This window comes from Nerophis lumbriciformis, linkage group LG35 (assembly GCF_033978685.3).
Source record: "Nerophis lumbriciformis linkage group LG35, RoL_Nlum_v2.1, whole genome shotgun sequence".
Classification (NCBI taxonomy): domain Eukaryota; kingdom Metazoa; phylum Chordata; class Actinopteri; order Syngnathiformes; family Syngnathidae; genus Nerophis; species Nerophis lumbriciformis.
In genome coordinates this window covers 21,883,637-21,907,500 of record NC_084582.2, presented here as the reverse complement: position 1 = coordinate 21,907,500, position 23,864 = coordinate 21,883,637, and the positions used below count along the sequence as shown (strand labels likewise).

General features: G+C 38.6%; 1 protein-coding gene across 5 annotated transcripts in view; it reads left to right on the top strand.

Moving 5' to 3' along the window:
• Positions 1-23,864, top strand: part of ndrg4 (NDRG family member 4) — a 131,685-nt gene that overhangs the window by 52,525 nt on the left and 55,296 nt on the right. For all 5 annotated transcript variants that reach the window (XM_061928027.1, XM_061928026.1, XM_061928029.1 and 2 more), the window contains 3 exons: positions 546-651; positions 22,574-22,694; positions 22,787-22,849. In XM_061928027.1, coding sequence (XP_061784011.1) covers positions 546-651; positions 22,574-22,694; positions 22,787-22,849 — 290 coding nt within the window. The remainder of the gene's footprint in view (positions 1-545; positions 652-22,573; positions 22,695-22,786; positions 22,850-23,864) is intronic.

Below are 23,864 nucleotides of genomic sequence, written 5' to 3'. Positions count from 1 at the left end.
ATTATTTGATACATGTTTATATTGACAAATGTGATGTTTTAGACTACATGATTGTTCAAATAAAGACACATATTACATATGTCTGGCCTGTGTGCTATTGTGTGCTTAGCTGTTGTGTAGCTGCTAGCTCCGAGTAGCCTATAGCCTACAGTACCATGTAGTCTTTTGCAAAGGACTTCAGTAAAATAGAAGAGAAGACTAACCTTGTGTGCTTATTAGAGGACATTTAGATGTTAATTAGCTGTCCAGCTTTGCACAAGTAAATTTGCTGCAGGACTGCTTGTATCGGACATTTTACATGCAAGCTGATGCCTGTTCTGCCTAATATCCGATTTCAACAGGGGATCGGGACACCCCAAATTTTCAAATGTTATTTTATACTATTATTTAAAAGTTCTGTTGTGCTCATTTGGTTGATGGCCTCTTGACAATAGTGAGAATCATCTTCCTTCCAGGCGCTAAAATAAAATGTGTTGATTTTGTTCAGAGTCAGGTGATCTTTGTGAAAGAGCATGTGAGAAAAGGTGTTTTTGTCTATTTAACAGGAACATGATGTTGAGACTCCTTTCGGGATGCTGCATGTTGTGATCCGTGGAGCGCCCAAAGGAAACAAGCCTGCTATCCTCACCTACCACGATGTGGGACTGAACCGTGAGTAGACGGTGTTTCTGCACTTCTTAGACGTGATAATTGGCTACACGGACACCTGCTCTCATGCATGCACACACACACACACACACACACACACACACACACACACACACACACACACACACACACACACACACACACACACACACACACACACACACACACACACACACACACCATTCTTGTATTTGTTACCTTATTGGGACCTCCGAAAAATGCCTACCTCTTTACGATCACCCTTTCTAGATATATAAAGATGTGTATTTACAACATTAATAATATATACATACTATGCAAATATAAAAGAGCGTGTTGTGACGAATAGGTTGGAATTTCACAAGAAAGATGTCACAATTTCACAGGAAAAACTTAGAATTTTGGCAGCATTATAATAAAAGTCGTCATTTTACTCAACGCAAGTCAACATTTTACAAGAAAAACTTAACGTTTGTGCAATATTATGATAAAAGTTGTAATTTTACTCAATAACAGTCGCAATTTTACAAGAAAAGCTTACAATTTTGGCAATTTTATGAAAATGGTCGTAATTTTACTCGACAAAAGTCAAAACTGTGTAAGAAAACTTTAAAATGTTGGCAATGTTATAATAATATTCAGAATTTTACTTGGCAAAAGTATGACAAAAGTCATAATTTTACAAAAAAAAGTTCACTATTTTACAAGAACAACAAAAACAATTGGCAATACTGTGATACAAGTCAGAATTTTATATGACAGATGTCACCATTTTGCATTATTAAGTAACAATTTTACATTAAAAAGTAATAATTTTACGAGAAAATGTTACAATATTACAGAAACAGAAAGAATATGAGAAATTGTTCCCAATTTTATAAGAAAAAAGTCGACACGTTGTGAGAAAAATACTGCTTTTAGTTATTTTATGTTTTTGTTGTTGAAATGTTTGTTAGTAATTGGTTTTTAATCTTCATTATTTACTTCAAGTTATTACAGTATGTCTCTATATACCGTATTTTCCGCACTATAAGGCGCACCGGATTATTAGCCGCACCTTCAATGAATTACATATTTCATAACTTTGTCCACCAATAAGCCGCCCCGGATTATAAGCCGCGCCTACGCTGCGCTAAAGGGAATGTCAAAAAAACAGTCAGATAGTTCAGTCAAACTTTAATAATATATTGAAAACCAGCGTTCTAACAACTCTGTCCCAAAATGTACGCAAATGTGCAATCACAAACATAGTAAAATTCAAAATGGTGTAGAGCAATAGCAACATAATGTTGCTCGAACGTTAATGTCACAACACACAAAATAAACATAGCGCTCACCTTCTGAAGTTATTCTTCATTCGTAAATCCTTCGAATTCTTCGTCTTCGGTGTCCGAATTGAAAAGTTGCGCAAGCGTGGTATCCAAAATGGCCGGTTCCGTCTCGTCGAAGTCATCGGAGTCAGTGTCGCTGTTGTTCTGTGAATCCTGCCTTCCGGAAAGCTCGGACCACAGTTGTGACCGAAATATCTGCCCAGGCATTTACGATCCACTGGCAAATGTTGGCGTATGTCGTCCGGCGCTGTCTGCCCGTCTTAGTGAAGGTGTGTTCGCCTTCGGAGCTGTGTGAAAAAAGCCACCCGGCCTCTTCGCGTAAACTTCCCTTAACCACTCGCTCATCTTTTCTTCATCCATCCATCCCTTCGAGTTAGCTTTTATGATGACGCCGGCTGGAAAGGTCTCTTTTGGCAAGGTCTTCCTTTTGAATATCACCATGGGTGGAAGTTAGCATGGCAAGCTAGAACCACAGTGAAGGATGACTTCTCATTCCCTGTGGTGCGAATATTCACCGTACGTGCTCCCGTTCCACAGTGCGGTTCACAGGAATATCAGTTGCTGTGAAATACGGTAGTAATCCGTGTGCGGATGGAGAGATTGCGTCTTTTTATGAACCGGATCCTTGTCGCTTAGTAGGAGCCATTTTGTGGTCTTTACAGATGTAAACAGGAAATGAAACGTACGGTGATATCCGCGCGTTTTTTCTTCTTCTTCCGGGGGCGGGTGGTTGCTTACAGTAGAAGAAGAAGCGCTTCCTGTTCTATGGGGGCGGGTGCTTTCCTTGGCGGTTGCTTGCGTAGAAGAAGAAGCGCTTCCTGTTCTACCGGGAAAAAAGATGGCGGCTGTTTACCGAAGTTGCGAGATCGAAACTTTATGAAAATGAATCGTAATAAAGCGCACCGGGTTATAAGGCGCACTGTCAGCTTTTGAGAAAATGTGTGGTTTTTAGGTGCCCCTTATAGTGCGGAAAATACGGTACTATATATGTTTTTAAATTAATTGTGGCCAAAGGGGGCGCATTTCAATTTCTTAAAAACACTTGTTTTTACATATGTTGACCAGAGGGGGAACACTTCACATTTTTACACACACATGTTATTTCATATGTTGACCAGAGGGGGAGCACTTTTAAAACCGACACACAGTCAATTTGAAAAATCCCTCCTTTTTGGGACCACCCTAATTTCAATCTTATTTTTAAAAACTTATTTGAATTCATTTTAAATCCATGTACGGTAATAATTGTAATGCTTCAATAGTGTGTCAAATATTACAATTCAACAGTTTTTACTATGTGTATATGTCTTCAATGAAGTCACAGAAAACAAGTTAGCTGGCTTGTTTTCATTGCTGTGGAAATGATTTGTCACAAGAGACAATGCTAATAAAACACTCAATAAATGTTACAGTTTAAATAATTTTGAATCAGTCTATGTTCTTTTTTCAATTCAAATTCAAATTGAATTTTTCTACACTAAAAATGTCATATAAAATTACATGAATCATAAACAATGTTATATTTATGTAACATCACACATGTTTTTATTCAATTACAGTTAAGTCAACAATGTTTATGTCGACCAGTCAAGTCATCAAGTCCTGGTCAATGTTAGATTTGAGATTCAAATGGGTCTCTTTATGTCAACATGTGATGTAGTACTGTTTACTTCATCATTATTGCTTGGGTGTTTTGCAAATTACTGAATTAGTCCTAACAGTAGAAGTAATAGCACTAATAGTAATAGAATCAGTGGCAGTATTTGTAGTACTAATAGTAGCAGTAGTAGTAGTTGTTGTATTACTAATAGTAATAGTAGCAAAGCAGTAATAGTCGTAGTAATAGTAAAAGCAGTACAGCAGTATTAGCAATTGCAGTAGTCGTAGTAAGAGCAGTATTACAGTAGTATCATTATTAGTAAAGGTAGTATTAGTAGTAGTAGTAATAGCTGCAGCAGTACTAGTAGTAGTAGTGGTAATGGTAATATAAGTATTAGAAGTAGTATTCGTATTAGTAGTAGTAGTAGTAGTAGTAGTAGTAGTGATAGCATTAGTAATAGTACTGGTATTATAGTGATTGTAATAGTAGTAGTAGTAGTAGTGATGGCATTAGTATTAGTAGTGATGGCATTAGTAATAGTACTAGTATTATAGTGATAGTAATAGTAGTAGTAGTAGTAGTAGTAGTAGTGATGGCATTAGTATTAGTACTAGTATTATAGTGGTAGTAGTAGGAATAGCAGTTGTAGTAGAAGTAGTGGTGGTAAAACTACTACTATAAGTAATAATAATAATATATTAGTAGTGTTATTAGTAGTAACAATAATAGTCTTACTTGTGTTATAATTATTATTATTAATACCATCATTATAATTATTATCATTATTATTAGTAGTAATAGTAAAAGTGTTAGTAATAGTATTGGTAGTAGTAATAGTAGTAGTAGTAGTAATTGTGGAAATAAATGGTAGTATCAGTATTACTAATAATTGTATTATTATTATTATTGTTGTTTCTGTTATTATTATTATTATTATCAGTAGTAGTAGTATGTATATGTAGTATTAGAAGTAAAATAGTACTAGAAGTAGTAGTAGTATGAGTAGTAGAAATAGTAAAAGCAGTATAAGTCGTAGTAATATCACTAGTAATAGTATAAGTAGTAGTATAAGTCATAGTAAGAGTAGTATAATATTGCCAATAGTATTAGAAATATTAGTAGAAGTAATACAAGTTGTAGTGGTAGTAATATTAATACTAGTAGTAGTATTAGTAGTAGTAAGAGTAGTATGATTAATAATAGTAGTCGTAATCATATCATTAATAGTAGTATTATTATTTCAATATTATTATTATCATTATTATTATTATCATTAATTATTATTATTAATAGTAGTAGTAGTAATAAAATACATAGTATCATTAGTAGTAGTGTTATTAGTAGTAGTTTTAATAGTAATAGCAGTACTGATATTATTATTAGTAGTAATAGCGGTAGTATTAATGATAGTACAGTTAGTAATATTAGTAATAGTAGTAGTATAGTCCATAGTGGATCTAACATAATAGTGTGAGAGTACAGTCCATAGTGGATCTAACATAATAGTGTGAGAGTATAGTCCATAGTGGATCTAACATAATAGTGTGAGAGTACAGTCCATAGTGGATCTAACATAATAGTGTGAGAGTCCAGTCCATAGTAGATCTAAAACAATATTGTGAGAATCCAGTCCATAGTAGATCTAACATAATATTGTGAGAATCCAGTCCATAGTGAATCTAACATAATAGTGTGAGAGTCCAGTCCATAGTGGATCTAACATAATAGTGTGGGAGTCCAGTCCATAGTGGATCTAACATAATATTGTGAGAGTCCAGTCCATAGTAGATCTAACATAATAGTGTGAGAGTCCAATCCATAGTGGATCTAACATAATAGTGTGAGAGTCCAGTCCATAGTGGATTTAACATAATAGTGTGAGAGTCCAGTCCATACTGGATCTAACATAATAGTGTGAGAGTCCAGTCCATAGTAGATCTAACATAATAGTGTGAGAATCCAGTCCATAGTGGATCTAACATAATAGTGTGAGAGTCCATTCCATAGTAGATCAAACATAATAGTCTGAGCATCCAGTCCATAGTGGATCTAACATAATAGTTTGAGAGTCCAGTCCATAGTGGATCTAACATAATAGTGTGAGAGTACAGTCCATAGTGGATCTAACATAATATTGTGAGAGTCCAGTCCATAGTAGATCTAACATAATAGTGTGAGAATCCAGTCCATAGTGGATCTAACATAATAGTGTGAGAGTACAGTCCGTAGTGGATCTAACATAATAGTGTGTGAAACCAGTCCATAGTGGATCTAACATAATAGTGTGAGAGTACAGTCCATAGTGGATCTAACATAATAGTGTGAGAGTCCAGTCCATAGTAGATCTAAAACAATATTGTGAGAATCCAGTCCATAGTAGATCTAACATAATATTGTGAGAATCCAGTCCATAGTGAATCTAACATAATAGTGTGAGAGTCCAGTCCATAGTGGATCTAACATAATAGTGTGGGAGTCCAGTCCATAGTGGATCTAACATAATATTGTGAGAGTCCAGTCCATAGTAGATCTAACATAATAGTGTGAGAGTCCAATCCATAGTGGATCTAACATAATAGTGTGAGAGTCCAGTCCATAGTGGATTTAACATAATAGTGTGAGAGTCCAGTCCATACTGGATCTAACATAATAGTGTGAGAGTCCAGTCCATAGTAGATCTAACATAATAGTGTGAGAATCCAGTCCATAGTGGATCTAACATAATAGTGTGAGAGTCCATTCCATAGTAGATCAAACATAATAGTCTGAGAATCCAGTCCATAGTGGATCTAACATAATAGTTTGAGAGTCCAGTCCATAGTGGATCTAACATAATAGTGTGAGAGTACAGTCCATAGTGGATCTAACATAATATTGTGAGAGTCCAGTCCATAGTAGATCTAACATAATAGTGTGAGAATCCAGTCCATAGTGGATCTAACATAATAGTGTGAGAGTACAGTCCGTAGTGGATCTAACATAATAGTGTGTGAAACCAGTCCATAGTGGATCTAAAATAATAGTGTGAGAGTCCAGTCCATAGTAGATCTAACATAATAGTGTGAGAGTACAGTCCATAGTAGATCAAACATAATAGTGTGAGAATCCAGTCCATAGTGGATCTAACATAATATTGTGAGAATCCAGTCCATAGTAGATCTAACATAATAGTGTGAGAGTCCAGTCCATAGTGGATCTAACATAATAGTGTGAGAGTCCAGTCCATAGTGGATCTAACATAATAGTGTGTGAAACCAGTCCATAGTGGATCTAAAATAATAGTGTGAGAGTCCAGTCCATAGTAGATCTAACATAATAGTGTGAGAGTCCAGTCCATAGTAGATCTAACATAATAGTGTGAGAGTACAGTCCATAGTGGATCTAGCATAATAGTGTGATAGTCCAGTCCATAGTAGATCAAACATAATAGTGTGAGAGTCCAGTCCATAGTGGATCTAACATAATATTGTGAGAGTCCAGTTCATAGTAGATCTAACATAATAGTGTGAGAGTACAGTCCATAGTGGATCTAACACAGTTGTTCTTAACCTTGTTGGAGGTACCGAACCCCACCAGTTTCATATGCGCATTCACCGAACCCTTCTTTACTATCTTTAGTGTAAAATAAAATGTTTTTTTCCAAATTCAAGACAAAGTTATATGTTTTGGTAACACTTTAGTATGGGGAACATATTCTAAGTAACAAAGACTTAATTTAGAGTTTTTTTGGACACCAGGTAAACATATTCTAAGTAACAAAGACTTAATTTAGAGTTATTTGGTTAGGGTTAGGGTTAGAGAGTTAGTTATAATAAGGCCATGCCGAATAAGGCATTAATAAGTACGTAATAATGACTAGTTAAGAGCCAATATGTTACTAATTTGCATGTTAATAAGCAACTAATTAATGGTGACTATGTTCCCCATACTAAAGTGTTACCATGTTTTTTTAACTGATGCACAAAATGAACCGTGCATGAACATCACCTTATTCAAAGAACAAAACCAACACAGTGCATAAACTCACAACAAAATTACACACCTGCAAATCAGTGTGACTTCAGCTGTTGCCGTATCCGTAATACGCCGATAGGGAGAAGTTTTTATTTACACGATGAGTCGGGTGTGTTTTGACCTTTGCCGAACCCCTGAGCCCGACTCACCGAACCCCTAGGGTTCGATCGAATCCAGGTTAAGAACCACTGGCCACTGATCTAACATAATAGTGTGAGAGTCCAGTCCATAGTAGATCTAACATAATAGTGTGAGAGTCCAGTCCATAGTGGGGCCAGCAGGAGATCATCTTGAGTGGAGACAGCTCAGACGTCCCCAACTGATGCACAGATGAGTGGTCCACCCTGGGTCCCGACTTTGTACAGCTAGCGCCTCATCTGTGGTCACCGGTTTTAGTAGTCAAGTAGATGAATCGATGCACAAATGAAGGACAAAAACATCACCAAAAATGATTATTGACCATTCTGTTGATGATTTTAAGTTACAGTTAAAGTACCAATGATTGTCACACACACACTAGGTGTGGCGAAATTATTCTCTGCATTTGACCCATCACCCTTGATCACCCCCTGGGAGGTGAGGGGAGCAGTGGGCAGCAGCGGTGGCGGCAATGCATCATTCCACTTAAGTCAACAACGTTTCAGTCGACGTGAGGCAGCCAACTGAAGGACGTCGACTGAAACGTGTCGTAGCATTGTAGAACATCACATGATCATTTTACTGTTTATACTTGTATTGAAATTAGGAGCAGGGCTCAATCATTAATATTCATAACTATCACATAATCATCACTTAATGATCTTAACACTTTCACTAAGCAGCTTGATTGTTATCATAAATCCTTCACATTAACAAAGATTGTTGGTGATGGATCAATAACCAGCGTAGATGATCAAACGCATATTCACATCGAGGACAAAAGGAAGGTTTTAGATCAACAATGGAAGATGAATGACACAAAGAACGTGAGTGTGGAAATGAGAGTTGAAAAGTAGGTCAGAAAAACATCCTGCTGCTGCAGAGCTGAGAGGCGGAGTCAGCAGCAAAGCGGCTGCTTCATGGTGGAGGACTGGCGTGGTGTGCATAATAATAATCATCAGAATCTGCATCTAACACACTGCTTTCTAACTATAACATTGATTGATTGATTGATTGATTGATTGATTGATTGAGAAGAGTATTAACATCTTAAATAATTTAATCCATGTAATGCTTTAAAAAAGCAAATTGATGGCACAAAAAGCCAAAAGGCTTGTTTCCATTGTGGTCCATTAAATATTCATCACTTTTGATACATTCAATAATAAAATTATAGAGTAATATTGAGTGATAAGGCAGTGATGATGCTTAATTGGTTTTTGGTCAAATATCTTTAGTGTTTGTTTATATAAGAGAGATCGCAAAAAGCCACTGCCTGACCAGGGTTCAGAAAATCTGCAAAGACTCCTCCCACCCCCACCAAGGACTGTTTTCACTGCTGGACTCTAGAAAGAGGTTCCGCAGCCTCCGAAGCAGAACCTCCAGGTTCTGTAACAGCTTCTTCCCTCAGGCCGTAAGACTCTTGAACGCATCATAATCAAATTATCCCCTCAACTCCCCCCAAAATGGATTAACTCGCTGGAATAAAAAAAGACAATATAACATACATCCATAAACGTGGACGCACGTGAAAAAGTGCAATATATTTATCTGTACAGTAATCTATTTATTTATTTATATATATTTATTTATTTTATATATATATTTATATATTATTTATATATATTTATTTATTTATATATGCACCGTATTGCTTTTTATCCTGCACTACCATGAGCTTATGTAACAAAATGTTGTTCTTATCTGTGCTGTAAAGTTCAAATTTGAATGACAATAAAAAGGAAGTCTAGTCTAAGTCTTACTATTGGCATTGTTGAATAAATTAAACGATAAAAACTATATAGTAGTTACAGTGTAATGTCATCATAATCTATAATAATTAAGTTTAAAAGGATATAAACTTTTATTTATCTTTACTGTTCACCATTGTACTGTAATTGGAAGGTAAATATAACTTAGTTATCCTAAATAAATAAACAAACAAATAATAAAAATGGACTCTCATTTCTCTAAGCAAAAATGGAACTTAAATAAATGTGGAACATCTTAAAGTGCATTTTTTCCAAGTTGGAAAAACTAAATGGTAGGGATGGGAATTGAAAACCTGTTCTTGTTCAGAACCGGTTCCCACTGTATCGATTCCTTGGATTTTGTCAAGCGATTCTCTATTGATGCTTCCGGGTGATGATGATGTCATTACGCAACGTACGTACTGCGCAGTGACATCGGATCTCAAGATGGCGATACTTGGTGGAAACAAACACTAATATAAGATTGCAAGAGCGCTACTTGTAATAATTATAAGGCTGCTATTTCTTCAAGAGGAGGACATGCGAGTAATATGCTGAAACATTGGAACACACAGCATGCAACAATTATAAATGAAATGCCCGTTTTAAACCTCTCCAATCTCATCCCAGTATTAGTAACGCTAGCACGTCATCTGAATACAACAGGTGCTAACTCACCTCCTAGCATGTCAGCGCTATTATTTGTTCAATTGAAATGAATGCCTTCTCATTGAGCATGACCAGAAACAGATTCTGACTGGCTCCGAGGCGGGCAGTTCCCGCCTGTTCACGTCTGTCACCGAGCAGCGACTAAGTTTGTGGTCAAAAGTTTGCATTTTCGGTAGGTGAATGTTCAACTGTAGTCAGAAAAGTTGCATGTTTTTCTCCAACCAGATTTTCTCTCAGTCATTATGTTATACAGGTGAAACTCAAACAATTAGAATATGGTGTAAAAGTCCATTCATGTCAGCAATTAACTTCAAATGTGCAACTAATATGTGATGTACACTCATTCATGCAAAGTGAGATATGTCACGCATTTATTATAATTTTGATGATCTTGGTTTAAATTTTCTGAGATTTTCAATTCAAGGTTTTCATAAACTGTAAGCCATAATAATCACAATTAAAACAAATAAAGGCATGATATATCTTACTTTGCATGTAATAAGTTAATATCATGTTACTAAATGTTACATTCTTGTGTAATTTCTATTATTTATTTTGTTACATTCTAAATTCTATAATAATTATTTATTACTTTTTTTTTTAAGTACATTTTTTTCCTCTATGCTACGTGTATGTGACCTCACTGTAGGCTGTCTAAGGTCATTTTACCTCTAAACTAAACCAAATTGAGGCGAACCCACCTTTTTTTCCAAATAAGAATCGATAAGAAAACCGTTAAGGAACCAAACCTTTAAGCAGAATCAAAAATGGAATCAGAACCGGAAATTTTTTATCAATTCCCTTCCTTTTTAGGTGGTGTTGTCTTTTTATTTATTGCCACCACATGATCACCACATTCTCGCGCCTTCGTTTGTGTTGATGAGCAAGAATTGCCCATCCGATTTGAAGCTGAAATATTCCCAGAATGGTACATTTGGCTTTTTGATCATATTTTTTTCCTCCTAATTTTTGTTATACACCGGTGAGTTGAGTTGAGTTTGAGTTTATTTAGAACATGCAAGCATACTGGTGAGTCCCGACTTGAGACAGTTCTGATTGGCGAACATGTCTGTCACTCAAATACCGGTGAGGACGGGGGGGGGGGAAATAACTCAGCTTCTAGCGGTTATTTGTCACACTCTGCCCAGAAAGTGGTCCTCTCAGAGAAGGACACATGGGCCGATGTCAGATGACTCAATTTAATACCTTTCAGCTGTACAATATAGAGATGTTCCGAACACGGTTTTTATGCTGCCGATCCCGATCATGCATGAGTGAAATGATACAGATCACATGTATTATCTGTAACTCTTTTCATGTACAAAACCCAAAACCGGTGAATTTGGCACGTTGTGTAAATTGTAAATAAAAACAGAATACAATGATTTGCAAATCCTTTTCAACCTATATTCAATTGAATAGACTTCAAAGACAAAATACTTAACATTCGAACTGGTAAACTTTGTTATTTTTTGCAAATATTAGCTCATGTGGATATTGACGCCTGCAACATTTAATTTAAAAAAGCTGGCACAAGTGGCAAAAAAGACTGAGAAAGTTGAGGAATGCTCATCACACACTTATTTGGAACATCCCACAGGTGAACAGGCTAATTGGGAACAGGTGGGTGCCATGATTTGGTATGAGAGCAGCTTCCATGAAATGCTCAGTCATTCACAAACAAGGATGGGGCGAGGGTCACCACTTGGTGAACAAATGCGTGAGAAAATTGTCCAACAGTTTAAGAACAACATTTCTCAACGAGCTATTGCAAGATATTTAGGGATATCATCAAAATGTTCAGGGAATCTGGAGAAATCACTGCACCTAAGCGGCAATGCCCGTGACCTTTGATCCCTCAGGCAGTGCTGCATCAAAAACCGACATCAGTGTGTAAAGGATATCACCACATGGGCTGAGGAACACTTCAGAAAACCACTGTCAGCTCGTCACTACATCTGTAAGTGCAAGTTAAAACTCTACTATGCAAAGCCAAAGCCATTTACCAACAACACCCAGAAACTGTACATCAAGCAAGAATGGGAAAATAATTCCACCTGAAAAGCTTCAAAAATTGGTCTCCTCAGTTCCCAAACGTTTACTGAGTGTTGTTAAAAGGAAAGGCCATGTAACACAGTGGTAAAAATGCCCCTGTGCCAACTTTTTTGCAATGTGTTGGTGCCATTAATTTCTAAGTTAATGATTATTTGCAAAAAAAAAAAAATGTGTTTCTCAGTTCAAACATTAAATATGTTGTCTTTGCAGTCTATTCAATTGAATATAAGTTGAAAAGGCTTTTCAAATCATTGTATTCTGGTTTTATCTACGATTTACACAACGTGCCAACTTCACTGGTTTTGGGTTTTGTACATATAAATATTATACACATTTAAAGTCTTTATAAGCCACTAAGTCACACAGTAAGTCTTTTTTGGCCAACTTTAGGACCGAAGGACTATTGTGGATCTTTTGGGACTTTTGGGGAAGATGGTCCTCAGCGGTCACGTGCGCATCTTTTCCAAGTATCCACATTGATGCCCGACAGTTTCATGTCCTTTCTGCAGACATCTCTACAGTGTTCAGCCCTACATGAAAAAAAGATGAGGATAAAGTAGAGAAGCAGATCAAAAAAGAAGAAAGTAGGTCATGGAGTCAGTAAAAGTGCAGACTGTGAGCCGCTGACGCATAATTCAGCAAGTGAAATTTCTCTGTATGCAACATCAGTGTTCTTGTGTATCTCATTAAACGCAACAAACGACATACCCTTGAAGCAATAATGTACAATGTTCCCCTGCCTACTCTTGTTTTATCTGTATTGCAGATGTGTTAATTAGTAGATTTATTTAACGCTGCTCACCTCAAGCCTAAAGAATGTTGTTGGATGCTCTCACAGAGGCTGACATACACAAGCTGGAAAGTAGGCCAACCACAGAAGAGGGAGGAAAGACATCTTTTAAACATCCACTTATTGCGGCAATATAAGCTGGAAATATTCATCAGAGATTCATTTGAAGGGACAATTCTTTTTTTTATTTTTATAAAACAATAAATACTATTTGTGACAGTGTGCCTATATCTGGAAAAAAAAAAAAAAAAGATTAGCAGGTTACATGCATTATCTTGACTTGACTTTTGAACAAAAAAATCATGAAAAACAAAAAGAATTACCCATATTTTCCGGACCGTAGGGCGCACCAGATTACAAGGCACACTGCCAATGAGCGGGTCTATTCAGGTCTTTTTTCATACAAAAAGCGCAAGGGATTCATCATCAGTCTTAATGACTATGGAAACTGCGCCAGTCCAGAGGTTAAGTTTAAACTCAGCGACAACGCCTGCTGTGGCTGATGAGTCCGATGTGGGAGAAGCAAACACGGTCGCATTTACTGCAGATGTAGCCGGAAGGCACAACTGCGGGAGTGCGTGTCTTCCGCTTGGTTCTTTTTTCATTGGCTGTGGCATGGATCTTTTCCTCGCCAGTCTTCAGCTGTTTGTGAAGGACACTGCGCCATTTGCTGCGGTCAGCCGCTGCATCTTCCCAATGTTCAGTGTTTATGTCCAGGGCTTTCATGTCCCGCTTGCAGACATCCTTGAAGCGCAGTTTTGGCCGGCCAACCGATCTCTTGCCAGAGGCAAGTCCGGCATACAGGATGTCTTTTGGGATACGTCCATCCTCCATACGGCACACGTGGCCGAGCCAACGCAGCCTGCATTGTCTGAGCAGCGTGAACATGGTAGGAAGACTAGCGCGTTCGAGGACCTGGGCATTCGTCACCTTGTCACTCCAATGGATGCCGAGGATGCGGCGAAGGCAGCGCATGTGGAAGGTGTTCAGTTTGCGCTCCTGTTTGGAGTATGTTGTCCATGTTTCGCTGCCATAGAGAAGAGTGCTGACAATGCAGGCGTTGTACACTGCCACCTTGGTAGGAGTTGTCAGCTTCCGGTTCTCCCAGACTTGGGTCGTGAGGCGCCCTAGGTTGTGGCAGCTTTGCCGATACGTTTGTTGATCTCACCATCAAGGGACAGATTGTCACTGAAGGTGGATCCCAGGTACTGTATGTGAATTGGTGTACGGCTTCGAGTTGGTACTCATCGATTGTGATGGCTGGTGGAGTGTCCGCTTCCTGACTCAGCACATTGGTCTTTTTTAGGCTGATGGTAAGCCCGAAGTCTTTGCAGGCCTGATAGAATTTGTCCATAAGGCACTGGAGTTCTTGTTCAGTGTGCGAAATGATGGCGGCATCATCAGCATAGAGCATGTCCCGGATGATTGTCTCACGGACTTTGGTCCTTGCTTTAAGACGGGCTAGGTTGAAAAGTCGGCCGTCAGATCTGGTACGTAGATATACACCTTCTGTTGCAGTCCCAAAAGCATGTTTGATGAGCTGGGCAAAGAAGATGCCGAAAAGGTTGCCAGGGCTGTTTCCTGAATGGCCTCCCTGAGGTGGCCCCATTTCTCGGAGGCGGAGTAGTGCTGGTGTTCTTCAGATAGGATGTTGTTAAGGGACTTAGCAAACTCTTCTACTTTCTCTGGAAGATGCATGCTGGTGGAATCAATGCGGGTGGGGCTTGTCTTTCTGTTTGGAGTTGTGAAACATTTTTGGTTGTAGCCTGATCTTGCAACAGACGAGTGAATGGTCGGTGTCACAGTCTGCACTGTGGTAACTACGAGTAACGAGCACAAACTTGAGGCTGGCTTGTCGGATCAGGATCATGTCTAGCTGATGCCAATGCTTTGAGCGGGGATGGCGCCATGTTACCTTGTGCTGTGGTTTCGTCTGAAAGTAGGAGTTGGTCACACAAAGGCTATGGTAAGAACAGAACTCCAGTAGCCATTGCCCGTTCTCATTGACCTTGCCAACTCCGAAGTGTCCAAGACAGGAAGGCCATGAGTCATGGTCAGCACCCACTCTCGCATTGAAGTCACCAAGGATGATGAGATGTTCCTTGGGTGGAATGTTCTTGATGACGTCATTCAAGTTGGCATAAAATGGATCCTTAAATACTGCTGTAGACATTAGAGTGGGGGCATATGCGCAGACTAGGGTCACTGGGATATCAGAGGTGTGGAGGTGGAGTGTCATCAGGCGTTCGGATCCTTTGTCTCCTGGTTCAACCATCTTTAACAAGGTGTTCCTGACAGCGAATCCAACTCCATGCTCTCTGCGGTCTCCTTGCCAGAAGAAGGTAAAGTCTTTCTCCTTGAGGGTTCCCGAGTCGGTTAGGCGGGTCTCTTGCAATGCAGCTATGTCTACCTGGAGTCTCAGTAGCTCATTGTTAATGACAGCCGTTTTTCTAGCATCACTGATGTCTTGGAGATAGTTTGAGTGTCCGGGTGTCCCAGTTTTAGGACTGGGCACCTGTTTTTCATACTTTGTTTCTTGTTTGGTGCAGGTCTTGCAGTCTGCTTGTCGGTTTTTTCCTAATCCCCATGCACCCAATGAGGAAGGCAGACTGTGGCGGGACAGCACCTAATTGGCTGGGGGCTGCCCAGCTTAAGGCGGGCAGTAGCTGTCCAATGGAATTCAAGGATCTCTCCCACCGTCGGAAGCAACCCCTGGCGCTATGCTCTACGCCAATCGAGCATTGTAGCTTATAACCGGTAGACTGTTGCTTCCCGTTGTTGTTTCCACGCTATGACACGAGGCTGGAGTGACCTCTCCAGGGCGCAAGCCAGGGCAGAGGAGTATGGAGGTCAAACTGTTGCCCATGCAGCAGGACTCCCCTCTTCACACTGATGATTGATCCAAAGGAGCAGCAAGAGCTGGTACAATTTGGCACCAATAGTGTCGCAGGAATTGCCAGTGCACCGCTGCAGCCAGCAGTGGACCACCTTAGGGACTCCGTCTCCGGATTATAAAGGGGTTATATTTAAAAAAAAATTGTTTTAATGTAAAACACTTCTTTGTGCTACATAATATGTAATGGTGGTTCTTTGGTCAAAATGTTGCATATATTATGTTTTACAGATCATCTTTAAGCCACTTTCTGACAGTCGCTTCAGGATCCGCCGTTTTGTGGGCGTTCTATTTAAGTGGCTCACCTTCGACAGCGTCTTCTCCTCGTCATCTTTGTTGTAGCGGTGTAGCGTGCAAGGACGGGAGTGTAAGAAGTGTCCAAAGATGGAGCTAACTGTTTTAATGACATTCAGACTTTACTTCAATCAATAACGGAGCAGCATCGCAACAACAACAACGCCGGAAATGTGTCCCGTGAAAATCCGTCCGACCGGAACTCTCTAATAACTAAAGTTCCTTGGGTGAATAATGTAAACTCACTACACCGGTATGTTTTAGCGCTTTCATGGCAAGTTTACTGGCAGATATAAGTAAGAACTTTACACTACTTTATATTAGAAATGGCAACAGCGGAGGATGAATGTCCCATAACAAGAAGATAGAGAAAAAGAAGAAGCTTATCGACTACGGGGTTGGTACAGACTACAAAGGTGGACGCGTGCAAATTTTCAGGACTTATGGAGATCCCAAATACAGATCAGCAGGTACAAGAAGGTAAGAAAAGTTGCTTTTGCATAATATTGCGAAACAAAACGGCAGATAATATGTCTTACCTTATACACACACCATAATAATACTCGTATGTTGAAGCACAGTACAATCCATCAAGCGGTGCGGTTTCTTAGCTTACCAAAGTCGTACACATTTTTTTTTTTAGATTTTTGAGCGCCGTGTGTAATGTTCTATATTTTCAATGGAACATATACAATTTCGGTGTTGTTTACTTGAGTCATATTGCAGTCCACACAAATCTCTTATGTGTGACTGCCATCTAATGGTCACACTTATCATTACACCATGTACCAAATAAAATAGCTTCGAGGTCGGTAAGCACAACCAAACTTATTCCGTACATTCGGCGCACCGGGTTATAAGGCGCACTGACGAGTTTTGAGAAAATGAAAGGATTTCTAGTGCGCTTTATAGTCCGAAAAATACGGTATATAAGACAAAGAAATACTCATGTAGGGAGGAGATGATCAAGCGTTTGTAACCTGCCTGGTCCAGCCTCTTCTTTTGCACCCATGACTTTGATCTGGACTTGCCTAAATTGGAGATGAGCATGTTCGTCATTAAGCTGAAAGCAACCGCTGTTGGTGTCCAACGAAAGCTATTAAGGTGTCAGGGAGTGAGGATTATCAAAGTACACTTGGCACAGGTGCACTGACTGGCCTACATTGATATTGGGACCATCCTCTTTGTTCATATTATTCCATCCATCCATTTTCTACCGCTTGTACCTCTCAGGGTGCGGGGGAATCGAATTTTTCAGTTACTGAAAATTTAGAATATTCAGAGGACTTCAGATTTCCCATAAAGTACTTGTTAAAAGTTAGGGACAGAATGGCGTCTACTCACTAATCAAATACAGTGCTGCCTTTGGCGAGCAGGAGAAGCCAAGACGAAACCAGAGCTTAAAAACCCTACTTTGTTTCCTGTTTGGGATAACTTGGACTTCCTGGTGAAATATGTAAACAAAGACATGAAATACGTTAACAAAGAAGTAAAATTAATTAACAAAGATGTGAAATATGTAACGTGAACAAAAACGTAAACTACATAAAGAAGTGTGATGCGTTAAAAACGTAAAATACGTAAACAAAGAAAACAAATGCACTAAACCTTATAAACGTGAACAAAAATATGAAATACAATAAACAAAGAGGTGAAATACGTGAACAAAAACTTGAAATACGTAAACAAAAACGAGAAATACAGTGTGGCTCAGATGGTGTAGCATCCGCCCAGAAACTTTAAGGTTTCTGGTATGATTCCATCTTAGTCACTGCCGTTGTGTCCATGGGCAAGACACTTTACCTACCTTGCTCCACTCACACTGGCGTATTAATGTGAATTAATGTTTGGTGGGAGCCATGTTTCCGTCAGTCTCGGGAAGCTGTGCTACAATTGTAGCTTATCACCTTTAAAAGTGTGAATGTACACTGTAAAAAAATTACCGTAAAAACTACTGCAAGCAATTGTTAAATAGCAACAGTAAAACACAGTGAAAATCAAAAGTAATTTATCACAATAGGAAAATGCAGTGGAGTCCTGCAAACCAAGAAACAGTAAAAAACCTAAATTATTAAGGTTAACATACGTAGAAAACAAATACATTTTCTGTGAAAATAATGAAAAATGTACAATGCATTTGCAAATAATGTAATGTCATAAGCATTCAAATACTCTACAATTTACAATATTACTAGATTCAAGATTTTGCAGGTAGCACATTTAAATTTAAAGCATACCTTAATTGTTTTAAGGGTTTGTGTTAAAGCATTAGGCTAGTTAACATTTGGCTAACAACATGTGTATTTTTGTGGCAAGTCGTTTCAGACATTGAGGGGTTATGTCTATGTGCTTCATTGTAAACTGCATCGAAATGAACCACGCTAAGTGTTAAAGTGTGTTGGAACTGGTTGCAAGCAGCTATTTACCAGACATGAAGCATTTAGGGCTAATTTTTAATAGCTCACTGGAACGAACACTTTGCGGAAGGCCATGTTGTGAGTTGTCCAGTGAAAGGTTGTACAAATACTTTCAAGTTAAAATCCACATGTCTCAGAAACACAGGCATTTTGCAGGTACTGGTATTAGCAACAGACAAGCATGGTGGAGCAATGGTTTGCGTTCATGCCTCACTTCCCGGGCTAGGAATCTTTCTGTGTGGAGTTTGCATGTTCTCCCCGTGATTGCATGGGTTCTCTCCGGATACTCCGGCTTCCTCCTACCTCCAAAGACATGCACTTAGAGATAGGCTGATTGGCAACATTAAAAGTAGCCCTAATTTGTATTACGGTAAATTGCTGGCAAACACTGCCGCCAGTATTTTACTGTAAATTCTTTAGGTTTTTTGCAGTTTTTTTCATAATAATTTACCATAAGCAAAAGCAGTTATAAACTGTAAAATTAATGGATTCAACATCAACATACTGCAGTGGTTCTTAACCTGGGTTCGATCAAACCCTAGGGGTTCGGTGAGTCGGCCTCAGGGGTTCGGCGGAGGTCAAAACACACCCGACTCATCGTGCAAATACAAACTTCTCCCTACCGGCGTATTACTGATACGGCAACAGCTGACTGGTTTGCAGGTGTGTAATTTGTTGTCAGTTTATGCACTGTGTTGGTTTTGTTGTTTGAACAAGGTGATGTTTATGCACGGTTCACTTTATGCACCAGTAAAAAAACATGGTAACACTTTAGTATGGGGAACATATTCACCATTAACTAGTTGCTTATTAAGATGCAAATTAGTAACATATTGGCTCTTAACTAGTCATTATTAAGTACTTACCGTATTTTCCGCACTATAAGGCGCACCGGATTATTAGCCGCACCTTCTATGAATTACATATTTCATAATTTTGTCCACCAATAAGCCGCCCCGGACTATAAGCCGCGCCTACGCTGCGCTAAAGTGAATGTCAAAAAAACGCTGCGCTAAAGTGAATGTCAAAAAAACAGTCAGATAGTTCAGTCAAACTTTAATAATATATTGAAAACCAGCGTTCTAACAACTCTGTCCCAAAATGTACGCAAATGTGCAATCACAAACATAGTAAAATTCAAAATGGTGTAGAGCAATAGTAACATAATGTTGCTCGAACGTTAATGTCACAACACACAAAATAAACATAGCGCTCACCTTCTGAAGTTATTCTTCATTCGTAAATCCTTCGAATTCTTCGTCTTCGGTGTCCGAATTGAAAAGTTGCGCAAGCGTGGTATCCAAAATGGCCGGTTCCGTCTCGTAGAAGTCATCGGGAGTCAGTGTCGCTGTTGTTCTGTGAATCCTGCCTTCCGGAAAGCTCGGACCACAGTTGTGACCGAAATATCTGCCCAGGCATTTACGATCCACTGGCAAATGTTGGCGTATGTCGTCCGAGGCTGTCTGCCCGTCTTAGTGAAGGTGTGTTCGCCTTCGGAGCTGTGTGAAAAAAGCCACCCGGCCTCTTCGCGTAAACTTCCCTTAACCACTCGCTCATCTTTTCTTCATCCATCCATCCCTTCGAGTTAGCTTTTATGATGACGCCGGCTGGAAAGGTCTCTTTTGGCAAGGTCTTCCTTTTGAATATCACCATGGGTGGAAGTTAGCATGGCAAGCTAGAACCACAGTGAAGGATGACTTCTCATTCCCTGTGGTGCGAATATTCACCGTACGTGCTCCCGTTCCACAGTGCGGTTCAGTTGCTGTGAAATACGGTAGTAATCCGTGTGCGGATGGAGAGATTGCGTCTTTTTATGAACCGGATCGCTTAGTAGGAGCCATTTTGTGGTCTTTACAGATGTAAACAGGAAATGAAACGTACGGTGATATCCGCGCGTTTTTTCTTCTTCTTCCGGGGGCGGGTAGAAGAAGAAGCGCTTCCTGTTCTATGGGGGCGGATGCTTTCCTTGGCGGTTGCTTGCGTAGAAGAAGAAGCGCTTCCTGTTCTACCGGGAAAAAAGATGGCGGCTGTTTACCGAAGTTGCGAGATCGAAACTTTATGAAAATGAATCGTAATAAAGCGCACCGGGTTATAAGGCGCACTGTCAGCTTTTGAGAACATTTGTGGTTTTTAGGTGCGCCTTATAGTGCGGAAAATACGGTATTAATGCCTTATTCGGCATGGCCTTATTATAACCCTAACCCTCTAACCCTAACCCTAACCAAATAACTCTAAATTAAGTCTTTATTACTTAGAATATGTTCCGCTAGTGTCCAAATAACTCTAAATTAAGTCTTTGTTACTTAGAATGTGTTCCCCATACTAAAGTGTTACCAAAAACATATAACTTTGTCTTGAATTTGAAAAAAAAAAAAAAAAGGTTATTTTTCACTAAAGAAGGGTTCGGTGAATGTGCATATGAAACTGGTGGGGTTCGGTACCTCCAACAAGGTTAAGAACCACTGACATACTGTAATGTCCTATACATTGTGACTGTATTTTTTTAACGGTAAATTCCTGGCAACCACATGCTGCTGGTATTTTACCGTAAATTGTGCAGACTTTTTTTTAAACAATGTAGGGTGAATGAATGATGGATTCTCAGTTCTCAATAAAAAGCGATTTTAGTGTCCAGAAAAGCTCAATGTAAATCCAACCCATCTTTATTATTATTAAAGTCGTGGAAAACGTAAACAAAGACATGAAATATGTCAACGAAGACATGATATACGTACAGAAATAAGAGAAATACATACACAAAGACATGAAATATGTACACAAAGACGTAAAATATTTACAAAAAGATGTGCAGTACGTAAACAAAGATGAGAACTATTTAAACAAAGATGTACATTACATAATTTACAAAAAACAAACATTCTAAACACTAGCAGAGCGAATCAGTGTCTGGGGCAGGGCCTTTTAAACCCAAATACTAAAGCTCATCACAACATGATTTAACAAAATTGAATGTCTAGAAAAGGGCTATATAAATCTAATCTATTATTATTATTAGTAGTATTATTAACATACACATGCCGAGCTTACAAGTTTCAGCACCACGGAGAGCAACTAGGTCATTTTAGCTACTTTGGACATGAGAACAACAAAAACATTAGGCTACGTGGCCCCTAATAATAAAACAACACAAATTCAAAGTTGTTCAGTACGGGAAATTGATTGCATGTATATTATTTAAATTCTATTTAATCAATACACAAACATTAAGAGAATGTCATACAGGAAACATGTTTGATGTTTGACTTAAATGCACAACATTTATTGACTTAAAACTTAGAGTCGCCACGGATTGGGTAATCACCGAAGACATTGGTGTTTAAAGAGACCGATCAGAAAGGAAGGGAGTTGCCAGGCTGTGTATGTAATCCCCAAGTACGAAAAGGGAGGAAGATTGTGCGCATCGCCGTAGAGAAAGTGAGAAACAGTTAATCGTTTATATGGGCACGGACTATGGAACTGTTTTGACACCGTAGTATTTTGAAATCAAATTAACTAGTGGGTACACCAGTGGGTCTCCCCACTCATCTTTGCATTGACGTGTGCATTGACCTCATCACTGACCAAATAACAACACACCTTTCAGATCACCATCCGCCTGTAAGCTAAGGGAACATGTGCCTTCAAATAAAGTGCGTGATTATTTCTGTATTTATCTAGAATGAATGTGTTAACTTTGACAGCTCTACCCAAAATGACCCAAATCTTAAAATTGAGGTACATACTGAACTGTGATAATGTCGTACAGTAACACTCCTATTTCCTGACGTCATTACTGCCTCACTGTTACAATATATATCAATAAACTGCATATCCATATACATCAATGTATATCAAGATTAATACAAAACAATATACAGTAATCAGTCAATATATATTGCCTTAAAGGAACAGGGGTGAGATCATTTTCTTGTGTCAATTATTCTGCACACGTCATACTTCAACGCACGTCGTTTCCATCTTTTCTATCTTGCAGACAAGCTGTGCTTCAACACTTTCTTCAGTAATGAGGACATGCAGGAGATCACCAAGCACTTTGTGGTTTGCCACGTTGACGCCCCGGGACAGCAGATTGGAGCATCGCAGTTCCCGCAAGGGTATGAAGCAACAGATGTGTATTACTGTAATATTCATATCTGCGGTACACTTTTCATGTCATCCAATATATTAATCAGTCTTTTCTGTACAGGCACCAGTATCAAACTATGGACCAGTTGGCTACCATGTTACCTACTGTAGTGCAGCACTTTGGGTAAGTTCAAACATCACACTCAGTTCTTGATCCAATCAGTGGAGACATTACTCGGACGTTGTGTCCTCTTTTTGCAAACTGGCAAAAAAACAAAAACATACTGGATTTCTCTTATACACTCTAATAGTAATATTAATACTCTAATATACAGTATATATGCTGTAATAAATTGTATAATACTGTATAAATACTTTAATATACAGTATATATACTCGAATACAGTATACAGTACGTACACTGTAATATAGAGTACATATACTCTAATACAACCAAATATACAGTATATATACACTTGAATATACAGTGCACATACCCTAAACACTCTAATTTACAGTATAGATATACATTTATACTCTAATAAACTGTAATATACAGTGTAATACACTATAATATATACATATACTCTATTGTACAATATAGGTACTCTAATGAACTCTAAAGTACAGTGTCTTTACTCCAATACACTCTAATATACATGATTTAAGTACCGGTAGTGTTTCTTAGCCACTGTTGGACCATGAGCGTCCCCTAGAGGACCGTCAACAAATATATTTGTCTCAGTTGTAGTCCATATGGTCCGCAGCAGTACTCAGTTTTTATACACTTCCCCCCACTTGTGGCGCTGATGACAATCTCGAACAAACAGAAGAAGTCTGTAGCTAAAGTCATAGAGAAGTTTCTTAAAGTAATAGAGAAGTTTCTTAAAGTCATAGAGAAGTTTCTTAAAGGGAAACTGTACTGTTTTTTGCCTATGGTTTTCTATCATTATGTAGCATATGACGACAGATATATATATATATATATATATATATATATATATATATATATATATATATATATATATATATATATATACATATATATATATATATATATATATATATATTTTTTTTTTTTTTAATGCATTCTAACTCGTAAATAAACGTAAATAAAAGTCCGCTTACAGCGGAGCCAATGGGAGGTCCTCTCTTCCACCCATAAAACCCAATAAAAAAACATCCAAAAAGCCCCAACA